This window comes from Colossoma macropomum, unplaced genomic scaffold (assembly GCF_904425465.1).
Source record: "Colossoma macropomum unplaced genomic scaffold, Colossoma_macropomum, whole genome shotgun sequence".
Lineage (NCBI taxonomy): Eukaryota > Metazoa > Chordata > Actinopteri > Characiformes > Serrasalmidae > Colossoma > Colossoma macropomum.
Genome location: NW_023494800.1, coordinates 7,045,531 through 7,065,380, shown reverse-complemented (window position 1 = coordinate 7,065,380; position 19,850 = coordinate 7,045,531). Strand labels below are relative to the sequence as shown.

The 19,850-nt window shown below is 38.1% G+C and overlaps 1 protein-coding gene across 1 annotated transcript in view; it reads left to right on the top strand.

Annotated features, from left to right (window-relative positions):
* The window catches only part of jak2a (Janus kinase 2a), an 80,046-nt gene that overhangs the window by 15,818 nt on the left and 44,378 nt on the right, over window positions 1–19,850 (top strand). The window contains 1 exon segment of the mRNA XM_036589006.1: window positions 17,068–17,320. Coding sequence (XP_036444899.1) covers window positions 17,092–17,320 — 229 coding nt within the window. The 5' untranslated portion in view covers window positions 17,068–17,091.

The window sequence follows — 19,850 nt, the reverse complement described above, 5'->3', positions numbered from 1 at the left end:
TGAGAGAACTCGAAGAAACCCACCAGGAATGTCTTACGTTTGCACCTACATTATGCTTGTGGTCTGCATTATTTTGATCAAAATCTTATGTTTTACACACACACACACACACACACACACACACATATATTTTATCTTATGTTTTACACACACACACACTCACATATAAAAATATATATATATATATATATAAAACTAAAAAACACCCACATCTTTAACTGTGATTGGTCAGATTACACAGTAAAAACTACTTTTTGCTATTAAAAATATGTACAAAAGAAGCTTCATGCTGTGTTTATTGTTGGATGCACTGTGATAGTTTCTGAGGAAGCATGTGCACACATTCAAAACACAATTCACATCACTACACAGACTAGTGGTGCAATGATTATTTGACTTGGTCAATTAAAATCAATGGCGAAATTAGTTGGCAACTAATTTAATTGTAAATGTTCCCTCAAAGGTACAACAGTGGTTTTAAGGTCTGATTGTGAACCTTAAATAAGTTTTTCCAGGTGAAAAGTTCATATTTGTACCTTTTCATTCCTAATGTTTTAAAACAGAACAGTAAAATAAAAGTCCTGGAGACGAGACGGGGTGTGTGGAGTCAGTACAGCTTAAAATATAAAATATAATTTCAGTGGATTATGGTTCAGTTATGTTCCCTGACTAAAGGTACTGAGATGTCCCCCTTGAGGGGTACCACCCCAGTGACAAGAGTGACAACAGTGACAGTTTACTACCTTTATTTCTGAGAGTGTAGAGTTAACAAAAGCACAATGGCAGCCTTAAGAACAAAATTCTCTAAAGTGTGGGAGCGTTTCATGCCAAACTTAGAGAAAAAGGTAGTCATTTGTGCTGTTTGTGAAGCCGGCCTCAGCTGGCATGGGGTGCATAAAAACACCCACATCTGGAAGTGTGATTGGTCAGATTACACAGGGAAAACTCTATTTGACATATTAAAAGCTTGTACTATTTACTATTGCAAATAACAATTAACAGATTATGTGTTGTGCTTAGAGATGCATGTTCATATCTGGTATCAGCAAATAATTGCTTAAAGCAAGTGATCAACATTGGTCACGTTAAGATTTGACTGATAATTCAAACCAATTTTTGATGTTGTATTTGTTGTTCTCTGGAAGAGCAGAATGTTTAGATGACCATCATTTGTGATGTTATATTGCTCTGCAATGAATGTGAAACTAGTCCCAATTTCGACATTTTATACATATTTGTGTATTTATTTATATATTAACAAGGTTAATTACTTTGATTGTTAATTCTCTTCTTGTTACTTCTTTTCTTGAGTACCTTGCGAACCCATTGCTGCTGTAGCACTGTGAATTCCCCCACTGTGGGACTAATAAAGGATTGTCTTATCACCATTGGCAAATATGTACATCAAAATATGGATATCGACATCAGCCCACAATTCTGATATCAGTGCATCCCCAGTAATGAGCCCTATAAAGGGTGCAGGCCTATTGCCTGCTAAATTGAGCTTTGTGGATTGGACAGCGATGTAGAGAAGTTCAAGTGAGGCCTTCTGTAATAATTAACTCATGCCTTAAATGTTTTGGACTGGATGTTTAACCTCAGTCCCATTTAAATGTGACTCAGTTTGGCTTAATTTGGTCATTTTCATGTGAGTCGTTAATGAGGGGGAAAAAGTCCACAAATGAAGACGGAACGCAGCATTAATTTTAATGAGGTCACTCGTGGTGGTCTGGTTACGTTTTTGGTTGTGGAAACCTGATGTTCTTTTGCGCGGCCAAAACTCTGTATCCCTGCTGCTTCTGCTGTTTTAACCATATCAAAACAAACATCGAGCCAACAAAGCATTTAAAGACTTTTGCAGTGTCTCTTGCAACTCTGTAGAGCTGGGCAATGTGGCAAATGTGTAACGTATCAATAATTCAGAAAGTTTTCACAATACACAATAAACCGATCAGCCATTACATTATGACCACCTCCTTGTTTCTGCGCTCATTGTCCATTTTATCAGCTCCACTTACTATATAGGTGCACTTTGTAGTTCTACAGTTACAGACTGTAGTCCATCTGTTTCTCTGCATACTTTGTTAGCCCCCTTTTACCCTGTTCTTCAGTGGTCAGGACCCCCATGGACCCTCACAGAGCAGGTACTATTTGGTTGGTGGATCATTCTCAGCACTGCAGTAACGCTGACGTGGTGGTGGTGTGTTAGTGTGTGTTGTGCTGGTCTGAGTGGATCAGACACAGCAGTGCTGCTGGAGTTTTTAAACACTGTGTCCACTCACTGTCCACTCTATTAGACACTCCTACCTTGTCAGTCCACCTTGTAGATGTAAAGTCAGAGGCGATAGCTCATCTGCTGCTGCACAGTTGTTGGTCATCCTCTAGTCCTTCATCAGTGGTCACAGGACGTTGCCCACAGGACGCTGTTGGCTGGATGTTTTTGGTTGGTGGACTATTCTCAGTCCAGCAGTGACACTGAGGTGTTAAAACTGCAGCAGCACTGCTGTGTCTGATCCACCAAGTTGAAACAGAAACTGTGAATCCACTGGTTTGTTAGTGCAGTTGGGAAGTATTGATATGACAACATCAAATGACAACATCCTCCAGGCCATTCAAGTCAATTTAGTGTGTAAATCTGGTCAAATTAAAATATAATAACAGATGATAGAACAGAACGTTTAACCAAAGGACATGTAAGGGTTTTTCAAGGGTGTAGATTTTTGTTTGATGGGGGTGGCATCAAATCCAGCCCTGGTAAAATGGATCAGCAGGTGGAATTGGAGCATTGTGTGTGCATGTTTTCTATTACTGTACAAAAGAAACTCCATGCTGCGTTTATTGTTAGATGCACACATTCAAAACACACGTCACTATGCAAACAATACCTTTTGATTTGTTTCATCAAAGTAACATTTAGAAAATATGATATATAGTGATATGATTACTTTCAGCTGAGAGTCGCCTGATCACCACTAAAGGAAACAGCAAATAATAATAGCATTGCCAAACATACATAACTTACAGTTCTCAAAATTAGTCTTGAAATATTATAAGAATTTATTTATTTAGATTTATTATTATTATTATTATTATTATTATTATAGTTATTATATTATTTATTAATAATTAAACTGAAAAAAAGACTACTGATTTGATTCAGATGTGTATATTTCATCAACTCATTTCCAGCCAAAAGTGACAAATGCAACTGCACACTGTGATAAAAGACTGAAACATGCACAGACCTGCGTTATTGTGGGATAGAAAAATAATTTAAAAAAAACAGCTGTTTGTTGTATACTTAGATGTAATCTATTCCGCTCTAACCTTCACTATGAATGCACTGATAAATGTTAGTAGTTGGACATTAAATATCTCACGTAAATTATTTGTGATTTGCTTTGTCAGCTTGTTTAGAAGGTTTGCCAGCACTGTGCTCTAATCACTGTTGATGATTAGGGTATTTTGTAGAGCTGTTTCAGATGCAGCATGGCAGCAAATGGGATCAAATGTAGAGCATTTTGTACATTTCTATTGGCAGGTAGTGTGTTGCTAGCAGAAGAAAAATGTATTTAAAGCTTTGAGTGCAGTGACTGCCTGTCCCTTCTGTTGTCATCCATGCGACACTATAACTGTTCATCAGGTCCACGTGGTCGTGCACGCTGTGCTCTGCCAGTTAAAAGCCACACTCATAACATGAGCACTTTGAGAGCAACAGGGATACAGAAATGGTATTGGTTTCCTATCACTGTGTAGAAGAAGATGTATGTATGTATGTATGTATGTATATATATATATATATATATATATATATATATATATATATGTATATATATATATATATATATATGTATGGCTGGATATTTTTGGTTGGTGGACTATTCTCAGTCCAGCAGCGACACTGAGGTGTTTAAAAACTCCAGCAGCACTGCTGTGTCTGATCCACTCAGACCAGCGCAACACACACTAACACACCACCACCACGTCAGTGTTACTGCAGTGCTGAGAATGATCCACCACCCAAATAGTACCTGCTCTGTGAGGGTCCATGGGGGTCCTGACCACTGAAGAACAGGGTAAAAGGGGGCTAACAAAGTATGCAGAGAAACAGATGGACTACAGTCTGTAACTGTAGAACTACAAAGTGCACCTATGTATATATACTATATATATATGTATATATATATATATATATATATTATATATATATGTATATATACACACACATATATATAAACTTGAAATCCAGAGCGAAATTAAATAGCACTTGAACTGCATGATATATAGCGTCCTGCAACTTGTGTGAAACTCAGCTGCAACAGTTGCGTCTTAATTTCATTAGACAGATTTCATGAATCAGCCCATCAGTCCCCAGTAACAAGAATCAATCACTGATTTCACCAGATCAATGAAAAAGTTAATAAATACAGAAAATGGTTTATTAAGCATAATGTGACCCCTAGATAGAGAGATAGATAAGGTTACATATAGATGTAGAATAAAAGAACAGCAACAACTCCTGTTTAAAAAAAAAAACAAAAAACACATACAAAGATGATAAAAAGCTGCAAATCTGTAAATTGGACCTCGCGGATGACTTTATAGTGGCTACTGGCGAAAGCAAGCTTGTTTTAGATGCAGCATGGCAGCAAAGTGGATTAAATTTAGAGTGTTATATATTTTTTTTTCCTGTTGGCAAGTAGCACTCCATCCACTAGCGGAAAAAATAAAACATATTCGGAGCTTTGAGTGCGGTGATTATGCATAACTTCCATTGACGTTCACACAACACTCGATAACTGCACTTCAGATGCTCATGACTGTGTGCTAAAAGCACACTAATAACACAGGAGCACTTTCTGAGAGCATGATGGACGCAGAACCGGCGCAGTTACCAGTTTATTGCATCATTTAGCTCTGCTGTCAACAAAAATAAATATATATGCATTAATGCAGCTTCCTCTGGGACCCTCTTGTCTTCACTGCGACCCACAGTTTGAAAATATTTATTATAACACTATTTTAAGTGATGTGATAAGATCGCTTGTGCATAATATGACCACAGAGGTGCTTAATATGACTAAGAAAATAATTATGATTTCAGGTTGACTTTAAAGCTACGTCTGATTAGTCGACTCATTGGACAGCTGTGCTCTTGCTGCCAAGTTGGCGATAACGGAGTTGATGCATTTTATTAACGTAGAAATTATTTTAACACTTTGAGTTCAGACTTCACGACTTCATACATCAATATTTTTCCATTCTTAAACTGGAGCACTTATGTTTTTTAAACACACTCGTACACAGATACACGCACACACACACACATGCGCACACGCACACACACACACACACGCACACATTTTCATTTCCTGTTTCTGCAGTTCTGCAGTCACACCACAGAAGCCACAGGGTGACCAACTGAAGTTCAGTGACAGAGTGTGACGTAACAGCAGAAAGGGGCGTGGGGGTTTTCTGCTGGGTTTCTTCTGCATTTTAGCTTTTTAACTCACAAACGGAAGGGAAAACCCCAGCGGTCCTACCGTCTCCATCAACAAACGGGCACGAGAAACGCCAGGCGTGTTTAAATGCGTAAAATTGGTTTAAATTCATTGTTATTTACTGTTACTGTCATGATTTCACCAATTTTAGCTATGATTTCTTCATCTCAACACCGCTGGTCATAGTCATACAATGCTGCTGGCTTTGACTGGCAGAAGGACCCGGGGCTCCTGTATTGAGGTAAATTCTGTCCATTTTTACCATTTTACATGTTTTCATGGGCGTGTACTTTATGAAGCTTGGGTTTGGGTGTACTTACGAGTGTGGGTTTGAGCAGCGCGGTGCGTGTTTGTGTTTGGTTATAGCTGGCCGATGACTCTAGTGGTGGTCAAAGTTTGGAAGACGTTTGAGGATGAATCATAATAAGAAATGTGCTTGGTTGATACTCACTGTATTCAGCCATGTTTGATTTGGACAGGTTTGGATTTTTTGTGCTAAAAGGTGCTTTTCTTTGTAAATTTGTTCTTAGGATTTGTGTACAGCTGATTTATAAAATCACCATGTTCACAAACTGCGCACTGTAATGCCTGCAGCACACTGGCACTGCCGTTTATATATCAGACGTGTTCCTCTACTCACATGTTTACATCAGATTCACGTTTCTGTAAATCCCAACGTTTATTTTCACATATGGTCTTTTTAAGAGCCAACGTGTGTACAATTTTTAATAAATGAGGCCTTTGGTTCATTAAACCAGTGTTGCTTACACAATTTTTACATACAAAATGTCACAGTTTTGACGTCATATATGACCTCGGACTAATTAACTACAGGGATGTGATTTAACGTCTATATATCGCTGCTGTTGGAAGAAAACCTTGTATCTCCAAAATGGTGACTTTACAGGAGAAGGAAAAAAACATACTTTACTTTTAAGTCAGTGGAACCAGATTTTTTTCCAAGTCATTTTGGGCTTTTCTTTTGGTCCATTCTTCAAATTTACACACAATGTAAAGAGCAAAAGGCGTTTTCAAATTATGTCAAAAACTGAAAAACGTGGTCCGACAGCAGCGATATGTATGTAATTAACATCTCCAGTGTCTTAATAATCATTTTCAGATGTTTTCTACGTACTGAATAATAAGCCTTAGAACATGCACATACAAAAGGCCTTAAAGAGGGTAAAAGAGTAGTCCGTAGGGCTAACGATACTAACAGTGAATGAAAGTGAGTAGCTGGCTGTAAGCAGTATGGAAATATGAATATGTTAATTGGTGATAGCCAATGGAATTTGTTTTGTTGTTAGCATGTTTATTTCAACCATGTCTTTATTCTTGTCTTACTGCATGTCCACATTGGTCATAATAAAATGGATCCGCATGTGGAATTGGAGCTTTCTGCCTGCTGCCGTGTTTCCTCTCACTGTGTAAAAGAAGTTCCATGATGCCTTAATTGTTGCGTGCACTGTGATAGTTTCTGAATGAGGCTTTGCACATATTTAGAACGTGATTCACATCATTGTGGAAACACTAATTACTGATTTGTTTCAGTGGAATAACAATAAAGATTGCTTACTAAATATGATGCTATTGATAGTTGATGCCAATGATAGTTGAATTTCCGTTATGTTGGATTATAGACTGCACTGCAATTGCAACACTGCAATTTTCCCTTCTATTATGATATTCACATATCAAAATAAACTGGACCAACAAAAAAAACAAAGATGAAAATCAAAGGTCCCTGTTTTTGGTGGCTTTATAATCGGTTAATAAAGGTTTCTTGTTTTTTTTTTTGGTTTCCTGATGGTTTGATATCAGTTAGGCTAGAATTGTCCAGACTACTTAAAAACCCAGGGAACCTTAATCTGCAATCAGTACATATGTACTAAGATCATATAGTGGAATAGTGGAATAACACTGTAATAAAGTTCCTCTGACCAATAAATGGCCGATATGTTCCACCATATTTCTCTCTTCTTGATGTAAACTGGGTGGTCCGAATCTTGGGTAGTGCTTCCATAAGTATTCCCCTGACCAATCACAAAGCAGACTTGTCTTGCCCCGCCCAAACAAAAGTTTCAGAGTCAGAGGAACGTAGCGAGCTAAAGCTAACCCAGCGTAACCAAAAGCTAGTAAGCTTGGCCAGCTGTCTGTAGCTGCCTGTTGCCATTCGTTTATGCGTACACAGACATTGTTCGTTTGTCCCTTCCTTCATTCACTTGTTTTTTCATCCATTTGTTTGTTCCGTCCGTCTGCATGTCTGTTTGCGCGTGACCTTTTATCATCCAGTTAGCATCACATAAAGCTGGATATTGATTTTAGTTGAGTATGAGTTGTGGAGCAGGCTAGGAGTGTTGGACAGAGAACTGTCGGTCAAGCTGCTCATTAGCCACACCCACACAGTTCTTAGATAGGTCTGATCAGCAGCTTTTAAACCGTGTTTTATTAAATTTATATTTTTCATTCAAGCTTTGCTTAATATAACAGTAAAGTTTAGTGTCATACACACATTTTTATTGTTTAACTCTTTGTTTCCTGGGACTTATTTTTCAGATTCATTTTTAAAGACTTAACATACACGCAACAATTAAAAAACTCAAATAATATAATAAAGAACCCTAGATAGATAGATAAAAGACAGATATACAGATCCAAAAAAAGCAATGGCAGCTGAAAAAATATGCAAAGATGATAAAAAAGCTGTAAATATGTGAAATACGCCTTGTGGATGTGAGAAAAGTACAAGCTGCAATTCTGGTCTAATCTAGTGGATTAACTGAATGTCACCTTTGTTTTTTGTATTGCTTGAAAACTTGTATGTAAATTATATTGCAGACAAAGTTTCACTTTGTAAAACCAGCCATAGGATTTAACAGGTGACCCGTGACTGATTCTAGTCACATTGAAAGGTCTTTTAATGGGATTTAAAGCTGTTCTACAGGACACTAATGGTCTCATATGGTAACCTTTAAGGCTGGGGCTATACTATGCGATTTTTTTTTTTTTGCCTGATTTTAACCCTGATATGCCCCTTGCGACAAATTTTCACAATCTGAAGCGATTTTCCAAAGAGCTCGATCGGAAGCAACTGATGGCGCGGATTATCTGTTAGTGTGAGAGGAGAACTGACTGAGTCTTTAGCCCTCCAGTCAAACTCTGAAGTGATCAGAGACCCTCCGATATTATCAAACATTGACAGCTTGATGTTTACGACCCCAAACGTGCGAGTCCTGTGGTGTGAGGAGGTCAGAGATTTATTCAACGAGTGATTCAAACAGCAGCCAATCAGAGAGCTAGAAGAGCAGAGAAACAGGCGAAGAGATGCGCACAAACACCACCTGAACAGCAGAGCGGAGACAGAGGAGCCGAGCGTAAAACACAGGCAAATAAGAGCCGCAATCATGTTTATAATGTTTATATTGCTGGATACAGACGTCACGTCACTCTCTTTGAAAGCTGCCAGTTTGTTGTGAAATATTTCTCCAGCTCTCACTGTGAAATCGGCGTTTCTCAACCACATATTAATCCCTAGTTTGCACTTTCGCTGCGCATAAATGCACAATTCGTCCAGCACGTTTAGTATTATTTGTGTTGTGATCTCTGAGGAGATCTGAGAGTTTGAGTTCTTACAAAAAAAACAAGAAATTCTGTGACAATTCTCCGTTTTAGTCATTTGTTAAGGTTTTTAAAGTCATGTAGTGTTTTTTTTCAGCAGGGAATCACAAAGTTGAAAGAAAGCAGTAGATTAAAAGGTAGAAATAACTTCTTTTTTTAACTTGGGGGTTAAGGGGTTAACAATCTTTGGCCAGCATAAGACTATGGATTGACGTTTTATTAGTGCGATGTGTGTTGGTACATTTTTTTGCCTACATAATATGAACGCTAATTAATATTCTGCTGTGGAATTTCTAGATTTATGTACGTTTTACTAATCAGATTCAAATTAACCCCTTAAGCTTCACACTTTCCTTTTCTCAGTCCTTTAACGTGATATAATATAAAAAATAAGTCAGTTATTTTCTGTAAAGTTACAAAACATTAAACGGCGTGAAGTGTACATGCAAATGAGCATGAGAGGTTAAAAATAGTTCAGTCAAATAAAAAAGGCTAATGTTAATAACTAATAGTGAATGGATTTAAATAGCAACCACGTAGCTCTGCTCAAATACTGCATTTGCATAGTGCTACTTGATGGCTTCACTTTCAGTTACTGTTAGTAACGTTAGATTTTGTGATCAAACTATTCCTTTAACCCCTTAAGTGCCTTTGTGTTAATTGCTAGGTTGATTGTTGTTAGTCAGCGCAGTCCGTTGTTGATCATGTTAGCATGTTTGGTAAAGTTATTTGTGTAAAGTAAGTCGTTTTTGAAAGGCTGTATACTGTACGTATGTGTTTGTCTGTTTGTCTTTCTGTAGCTTCAGTCTGCACAGGTTTAACCACAGACAGCCAGAGGTGATGCATGCAAAATCTGTCTCTGCTGTGGATGGAAATTTCTGGGCAGGCTGCGGTGCAGAAACACTCGAGTTTAAACTGCCCCGTCCGTCAGAGTGAAATTCAGCTGATTTACTGTGTCTGTCCTCAGGCCTCACAGGAGAAAAAAAAAAATAACCTCAAATCACATTTATTAACTCACACCGAAAGCTGGAAGGCAAGGAAGAGCTATGTAGATCTCTGTCTCTCTCTCTCTCTTTCTCTTTCTCTCTCTCTTCCTCCCTCTCCCCCTCACTCTATGTTCTTTCTCTTTCTCTGCTCTTTTCTTCCTCATTTTTCTTCTTCATCTTAGACTTGAATCACGAGAATAAATGTATTTGTGAACACTGACTATTTGTACACAGTTACATTAGTAAAGTGCTTCAGTACTCTAACAGCTACTTAAGTATGCTTATAAGTAGCAAACTATGTACTTTTTAAGACACTTTTCTAATAGTCTACTTATCTACACCAGTTATTATTACGCTACTTAATTGCACACTTTATTATCAGTAAACTACTTAAGTACACTAATTATTACGAGTAGTAACTAGTAATAAAGGTACTTAGTAAGTAAGTAACCAGTTATTATTAGTTTATTGCTACTACTGATTATATGTACATTATTTATTTCACTTAAGGGTGCAGGTGTTAATGTAAATTACTTTATTACTTTTAATACACTAGTCATTTTCGGTATGTTCATTTAAGTACACTAGTCATTTTCAGTATATTAAGTACACTAGTTTTTTCAGTATATTAAGTACACTAGTCATTTTCAGTATATTAAGTACACTAGTTTTTTCAGTATATTAAGTACACTAGTCATTTTCAGTATATTAAGTACACTAGTTCTTTTCAGTATAAGTACACTAGTCATTTTCAGTATATTAAGTACACTAGTTATTTTCAGTATATTAAGTACACTAATCATTTTCAGTATACTAATTTAAGTACACTAGTCCTTTTCAGTATATTAAGTACACTGGTCATTTTCAATATATTAAGTACACTGGTCATTTTCAATATATTAAGTACACTGGTCATTTTCAGTATATTAATTTAAGTACACTAGTCCTTTTCATTATATTAAGTACACTAGTCATTTTCAGTGTACTAATTTAAGTACACTAGTCATTTTCAGTATATTAAGTACACTAGTCATTTTCAGTATACTAATTTAAGTACATTTGGTAAAGTGCATGTGATGTGGTACTTTCCACCACTGCCCACTTGCCTGGCTTGTGGCCCAGTTTCCGCAATTACAGTTTCTACATGATCCATTATTTCTTTGTTTTTCTCTCTCTTTCTTTCTCTCCCTTTCTGTTCCTCTCTTTTCAGGTTGTTTATTGAAGGTCTGGTGTGAGTATTAGGAGGAGCGTAGCATTAGCGTTGGTTCACACACAGCAGGTGATGACACTCACTGTATTTGTGAGAATTTTCTCAGTTTTCTGGTTGATCTTTGTCTCTGAGGATAGATGTGGTTTGATTCATTTCCTGTTGTACAGAGCGAAGGTGGCCCAAAATCATCAGCGCTGTACTGTGTGATGTGTTTGAGTGGAAAAAAAGCAGAGCAAATGAGGTTGTGTGAGTGATTTTGATTTCTTTTTTGCAGAACAGTAATGCTGTTATATAAAGCACAGATTACAGTTATTGCCTGTTTGCTTTTGTTTTCCTATAAATCCGCTCATTTTTGATGTTTGGTAATAAGAAAGTAGTAGTTTAAAGAAATATTCTCCCCTTGCTTGAAATGTAGTCGAACATTTAAGACATGTTTGGTATCTTAAGTTTGCTTCTTGAGTTTTGCACCGGAGCAACAAGGCTATTGTAGCTAAAAAGTAATGGAAGATTGTAGCCTACCCAATTAGCACTGTGTGAACAGTTCTTAGCAGAAATTCTGTACTGCTGTTGTTATTAATAATCAATGAAATTATTTGCTGCTTTTTGTGTATTTAATCATATCGGTGCCATTTTATGAAAGCAATAAACCACTTGGGGCAGGGTGTTACAGTGATTTTACCATGATTAAGGAGGATTTGCCTCACATCATGCCTCAAAACCACTCACAGTAAAATCACAGGGCCCATTTACGCCTTTATTATGTATGAACTTGAAGCAAAGATAACCGTTTTAACTGCGTAGTATTTATACTGGTCCGTCTTCAACATCCGGGTTTTCTGTGCAACGCTGTTACTGAGTGCGTTTACATGCACTTAATAATCCGATAACTGCAGAAAATCTGATTTTGTCAATAGTCCAATCAATTTGTTTACATACACTTGAGTAATCAGATAATGGGAAAACTCCAGGTTTACATGAGTCAGACAGTAATCAGATGTCTGCTTCGCAACCAGCCAATAAACTCACAGAAGAAGACGCGACGTAAACGCAATGTAAAACTCGAACTTCATGCTGCGGCTTTTTTTTTTGAAAATTGCGCCACTTTTCCTGAAAATATGAACTTACATCATCTAGAAGTTGAAGAATATTTAAATCCTTTATTTTGTCAAGCATGTATTTGGTTTCAGGGTCGCTCATAAAGTGTTTTGCTGCGTCTCGGGGCAACACTGCTCGCTTATTTCCAGTACTGTGGTCTGTTTCACACGTGCGCAGACTGAGAAATCCGAAAGAAATCAGAGTAAGAGTTTACGTGCACTGAGAAATCTGATTACTGAGCTAAAATCCAGCCTCTTAATCGGATTTCTAGACCTTACTCTGATCTAAAAAAAATGGAGTGTGCTGTTTACATGAGTTTGAGTAACCAGATAACTGCAGAAATCCGATTATTGAGTGATTATTGACCGATTATCACTCACTGTTTGACCGTTTTGTCTCTTTCTGGCTGATGATAAATCAATTCTCTTACTGCATTTTTTGACAGTTTCAACAAGTTTTAAAATTACTTGTTTTGTTGATTTTCTGAGGCCTACACTACACATTTTTTTGCCCGATTTTAACCCTGATATGCCCCTTGTGACAAATTTTCACAATCAGAAGCGATTTTCCAGGTCATAAGGTTGATCGGAAGCGACTGATGGCGCGGGTGATCTGGTGATGTGAGAGGATAAACGAGTCAATCTTTAGCCCTCCAATCAAACTCTGAAGTGATCAGAGGCCCTGAGATATTACCAAACATGTTTATTATTTCATGAGTCCTGTAGAAGGTTAGAGATTTACTCAACAAGTGATTCAAACAGCCAGTCTGAGAGCTACAAGAGCAGAGGAAATGGTAAAGAGTTGTGCATGCACACCACCTGAACAGCGGAGACAGAGGAGCTGAGTGTAAAACACAGGCAAATAAGAGCCGCTATCATGTTTATAATGTTGGATCCAGAGGTCACGTCACTCTCTTTACAATTTCAAGTCAAGTCAAGCCGCCAGTTTGTACTGAAACGTTTCTCCAGCTCACGGTGTGATATCAGGGTTTTCACCACATATTAAACCCCAGTTTACACTTTCGCTGTGCATAAAAGCACAAAACAAATCCGGTCCTGTAAGTTTAGCTTTGTTTAAATCATGTGATCTGTGGAGATCTGGGAGTTTGAGTTCTTATTCGTAGCCCAAACACATTATGTGTGTTAAACTCTTTCTTTGCCTTGTGGTCTAGTGTGAACGCCCTCACGACAAAAAGGCAAGACAAACTGGTGTTAAGTTTGTGATGCTCTCTCTTTTAGCAATCTTTTAAGATGTTAAAAGTCATGTAGCCTAAGTGAACATAATAACGTCCTCTACAGAGAACACGCCTCTCTTTACTGATAGAAAACGTGGTAGCAAACAAAAACAAAGTTGGAGATGCTCTTTTAAAAGCTGTATCATTACACAGAATTTTAAGTGTTATTTTTTTCAAGTAGTTATGAGGAATTGAAGCGTGGGCCCACATGCGGACCCTTAGGGTTGGTGTCCCAGACCGGAATCAAGCCTAGTCCTGGACTGTGTTGTCCTTTCAGTGGCGAGTCTTTACTCAGAATGCTCTGTGGTCCGCTTAATCACTATCCAAGAAACCCACCTTTAGAGTTTAAGGGGTTAACCTGAGGTTAAAAAGGCCCTGAGGGGAACACTGTCCTTCTGCCCAGTGTCTGAAACCGCAGTGAGTTTTGTGCGAGTGGTTCCGCTCTGTGGCTCTTTGGCATGTTTATGGAAATAGACTGTTTTTCTCCCCGTGTTGTGACTAAGTCTGGGGTGAAATGAATGAGGACAGCAAAACCAAAGCTCACAGAACCAGTCCTTTTTGTTTGACAGTTCTTTAGCTTTTCACATGTTTTTATTGCTTTTTTTATTTAGAGAGCTTTCAAGATGGCACCATTGCAGATTCTTATGACTAAAGCAGATTACTATATTGACCTTCACGGCAAATTAACTTCAGTGTGCAATAACAGGCCCAACTTAAGAGTGTGTAAACTTAAGACACCTTCTATTTTCAGATATTTTTTGTTTATTAAACACTGCCGTGCCCATTACCAGAGTGATTAGTGTAAATGTAGATAGTTCATACATCACAACACTTGTAGTGTTGTTATGATGCTGTTGTTTCCATTAAAAAGTAATTTTTTAACCAAAATGCCCGGGGTATGTAAACTTATAAGCAGTTCACACTCTGTACATCCTGGGAAGAGTACATTACTTCAATGTCTTGCGTGCTTCAAATGTTTGTTTTTGGTAGATCTGTCTCAAATAGTATTAAATCCAGTGTGGGAAACACACCATTAGCATAATGCTAACACAATACAGACAATCACATGGGCACTAATGGAAGTTAGTGTTATCATTGCAGTGGTAATTTTGATAAGGAAAAGCTACTTATAAGATGACACTTTCTACATTTAACACTGCTATATTATATGTTCATGAATATAACACAAAAAGTTCAGCAAATGGCTGTGAAATGCAATGATAAGTGCCCAAAGGTTCCCTATGGATGCTTGACAACAATAGTCTACTCTAAACAAACTTGGTGGAAGATTATTATCTTTAATGATGAATAATTTATTGAACATTTATGTGCTTTGTCAAATTGTATATGGTCACTGTTTTATTAAAGCAATAAACCATTTGAGACTGTGTGTTAGTGATTGCCTAACAACACATGTTACTTGTGGTACAGTCACTGTAAAGCACAGACTCTCATGGCTTATTGCTTTATTTATTGAACTTCAAATAAGTTAACAGAATTCAAGATACAGATCGTTAACTTACTGTTAGCCCTGAAATGGTAAGGCAGCCAGATAACTTAATTACATGCGGTGTAAATCTAAATAAAACGTATGTTTCCTTCGTCTCATTGACATTTATGGTAGTGGATAAGGCTCCCTTTGGTGTCATTACAAGAGAAACCTCTACTCAAGTGCAGTGGAACCATGGGTTCATTAACTTTTCTAATGCAAACTTTAATATAATCAGTACCGTGATATGTTTGGACAGTGTTGTGAAATTGATATTAAAAGTATTGTGATATTATCCACACTGCCCGGCACTTCTCTTTACTAGGCTCTTTGGAATTTTGCCATAGGAAATATCTTTCATTACACAAGCGCTTTGTTGTCTGTCTGTGGAGTTACGACAGGAGCTAAACCAGAATCAATAAGCCTGATTCAGCTGTGTGTTCCTGCTGTAGTTCATGTGAAGGGAGATGAGTCACAGACGCTATGGAGTACCAGTTTTTACAAACTGGCGCTGAGATGCTCTGTTTATTCATTAGTGATCAGTCCTGGTTAGTGATCTTCCTGATGTTGCCAGCATTAAAAAAGCATGCTGTAATTTTATATTAATTATTTCTTACTCATAACTTATTGAAACCGTTCTATGGAAAGCACAAATCAGTTCAATGCAAATTCATTTGTATGTCTTTTTGTAAGTCTTGCAGGCAAAACATTTGTACCATGTTTTTGCCATTATTTTTTTTTTGGGGGGAAAAGCAAAAACAAAACAGAAAAATCAGAAATGCCGGTTAAAATCTATCCATATGGGATGTAAATTCAATGTAAATGCAGTTGATTGTGTAACTATGTGGTTATGTAATTAAGCAATAGAACATGAGATGGAGTGTGTTATTGCGAAATAACATCACAGCCGTGATGTTATTCATGATAACACGACATCGAGTGTTCTCTTGTTTTTATACAACAGTTAAACAAAAAAATTAAGAAATAAAACTGGGCCGTGACCGCGGCATTTAATATGTTTTAATGTTCGCAGTTCCTTCCACCAAATTATAGTTCCTTAACAAGCAGCTCGCTGCACAGCTGGCAGTTCGTTCTCCAGCTCCATACACTAAATTCCCAAACTGTCATCACCACTGAGCAGCTTTTCAATCGGCAGCTGAGACAGAAGAACAGCTAAACAACCTGGAATTAGCCAGAAATTAACCGAATACCATTTGCCAAACATGTAGTCTGATCTTCAGAGTCGGACCAAATTGGACTGAGCCATTAAACTGCAGCAATATCAAGTTTAGCTCAGTTTTGTCAGTTTTTGCCAGATCAGTATTAATGTTGTTTTGTTCCAGCCAGTCTGTAAAGCATCTTACAGCCCATTTAGTTTGGCGAATGGTGTTGGGTTCATTTCTGGCTGATTGCAGGTTGTTTAGCTGTTCTTCTGTCTCAGCTGCCGACTGAAAAGCTGCTCAGTGGTGATGACAGTTTGGGAATTTAGTGTAGTCTCGTCTTCAGAGTCTGACCAAATCGGCTGTCGGTCAAATGTGATCTTAAAAGTATCCATTTTCTGTTTGTGGCAAAGTAAGAAGTAAAAACGTTGAAATGGCTTGAGCGTCTCCTACAGCTGTCAAAGTCGACGTCTCTGCGGAGTGATACAGTGTTTGTGAAAGAAACGTGCTGTTATGGTGAAATATCAGCACAGTTAGAACACTTCTCAACCAATCAGCTTGCGTGGCCGGAACGAACTGTTGTATAATTACATTTAAACACTACAACCAAAGCACAGAAATATCTCTGGACTTCTAAGGATTAACTTTGTGAATTGTGGGTTGCCTTAATAAAATCTTATTTGTTTGCCAATCCTGGCACAGTTCAATATCGTATTGAGCTCACTTTAGCTTCATTTTCCAAAATAATGACTCCCCCTCTCCTCTGCCCTGCAGGTGGGTGATACAGCGTGACCACACATGGCCTGGACCACATTTGTCACCATGGAAACCTCGTCGTGTCCCAGTCCTCCTCACCAGAACGGAGATGTGCTGCCACTCAAGCTGGCTTCCAGCGCTGCCCTGCAGGTTCACCTCTACTACAAAGGCCAGGGCCAAGGCCAGGGCACCAGCGACTGTCCCCCGCTCACTTATCCACCGGGAGATTACGTGGCAGAGGAGCTGTGCATCAAAGCGGCCAAAGAGTGTGGTGAGTGTTTGTTTTAGTAGCTTTAGTGTGAGTTCTGCAAAAAATCTAATCTTACAGTTTTACACTTCTCCCCTCTTACCCCAAATATAGTCAGACGGCCAAAACATTATTGGTGTCTGAAGTCTGAGCTACGAGGCTAATGTAGCTAACAAGTAATAGAGGCTTATGTACACCAATTAGCATTGTGCAAAGAGCATGCCTGAATCATCACACATTTGCCTTAAACTATGTTCTTCGGTTTTGTGTTTCCTGACACTGTGACGCTGTTATTAGTCATATGGAAATATTTGGGCCCCCCTGGTCACATGACGTTTGTTGATTTTCTAATTGAAAACAAGTACAGAGAAGGCAGCTTCGCACATTCTAATGCACAGTTTATTTGATGGATTTGACATATTGGGAAAAATCAAACATAATGTGTCTGGTGCAAAAGTTATGGCACATTTTATACTGTATGATTTATTTTATTCCAATATGTTAAACTTGGCAAAGAACTAGAAACTGTGCACTAAAATGTGCAGAAAAATACCTTATTTAGCTTTGTTCCCTGTGGAGGATGTGTTAACTTATCTTCACTCAGAAAATCAACAAAACGTATCATTGGATCAGGGTTGTTTAAACTTTTGCATAAAATGGGGAAAAGTGCAACGCATCTTGATAAATACATAATACATAAGAGTTGTGCAGTGACAGAAATTACATAAGAAGGTCTCACTTTATTTGGACAGTCCACTATAGTCCCTTATAGATTATCTACAGATGTTCAAATTGTTCACAAACTATCTGTTGAAGCTCAGTTTCAACAGATAACAGTAGTGGGGTTAGGATTAGGATTTGGACCAGGGTTTAGGTTTTGGGTTGAGGTTAATGTTAGGGTTAGGATTAGAGCCAGGTTTAAAGAAAATTGTGGTCAATTTAACAGATATTTGGTTGAATGTAACTTCAAAGTAAATTAAGTATCTACAAAGCTTCTAAAGTGAACTTTCCAAATAAAGTGTTACACATAAGAAAATCTGTTTATTTGATATATTTACTTAAAACCTCATCAAGGCAGCTACCTGAGGCGAGTCTGTGATGGTTTAAGTTCTGTTTGTACATAGCCTTTCAATGCTTGTTAGCTGCGTTAGCCTTGTAGCTCCGGTGCAAAACTAAAGAAGCAAATTTCAGACACCGAGCATTTTATTAGGTCACCAGCATGTGGGGGAAAATTTAGTGAGTTTGACTTAAATCCAATGGGATCCTGTTAAAAATTGGAAAGGGAAGCAAGAAAAAAGTGTGCGAGAGAAGTAAAAAGAGGGCAGTCTCCTCATGAAGAGGGTACATAGGAGCATCCAGACATGAGGTGATGGTTCACAGTGAGGTTTTTTGGGTCACAGTTCACTGCGCTGTTATCTGTATGTGCTAAACCAACCTGCTATTTCCCAACCGCTACTTCAGGAACATGTTTAAACATATCCGAGGGGTCTTCATTTCTGTGTCATTGACGCTCTGTAATTGTCTCGCTGCTGACGTCGTTTGTATTGGGAAATGTAGAGATACATGACGGCCCAAACATGCTGAGACAGCTCATGTTTATGTGGAATGGCACAGTTGTCCACGGTCTTATCATCTATTCATTTTATGGCTGCTTCTATCAAATCGAGTCTTTTGCACCAGTTAAACCAGCGCGTACAGTTAAAGCCGGGTTTACACTACACAACTTTGACCCCAATTTTAACCCAGATTCTCAGTCTGACGGAGTCTGTGCTAGTTGATTCTAAAACCTCAAAAAAAAACACCACACTGATCACATTTTTAAACCCGTGAGCATCACTTAAACATGTTTACCTGCTGCTTCTTTACTGCGTCAACGCAAACGACAGAGAAAACAGCAGCAGCAGCTCCATGTTTCTTTATTTGGGTCTCTGAGTAACGGGAGAACGCGAGAGTTTGCGAGAGTTGGGGCGAGTTCAATGAGTCCCGTTCGGTTCAGCAACAGTTTAAAAGTGGAGTAGCGTGTGGTCCCTAATCGTTTATTGCAGGGGTGTCGAACTCAACCAGTAAAAGGGCCATATTAAAAAATCTCTTCAAATCTGTGGGCCAGACAAAATTGTTTTTATTTAATTTTTAGTTAATGTTGTGCTGTAAACTGAACTGGCCACTGTATATTCAAAATATGCAAAACTTCAACAGTACAATACAAACATAACATAACAATATTACATAAAATTTAGGAGTTCAGTCTTTTAAACCTACCTGTTTGCTTGAACTAGACACCTGGTGTCCTTTCTTTACTGCAAGTTCATTAATTCTTGAGCTCAATGTCTGAGCTGCTGAGTTGATGTTAAGTGTTTATATCGGTTAAACTGCAGCTGAAATGCATTTTGGTGGTGTGGAATTGCGCAGAATTGTGTAGAACTGAGATGTAACCGCTGTCCCATAGACTGTTGTTAGGAGAGTGGGAGCACATTACGTTGCAGTGCATGCCGGGGATTGTAGTGCAGCGCACTGTGAAATGGGCTAACATTAATATAAAATTAAAATACTTTTG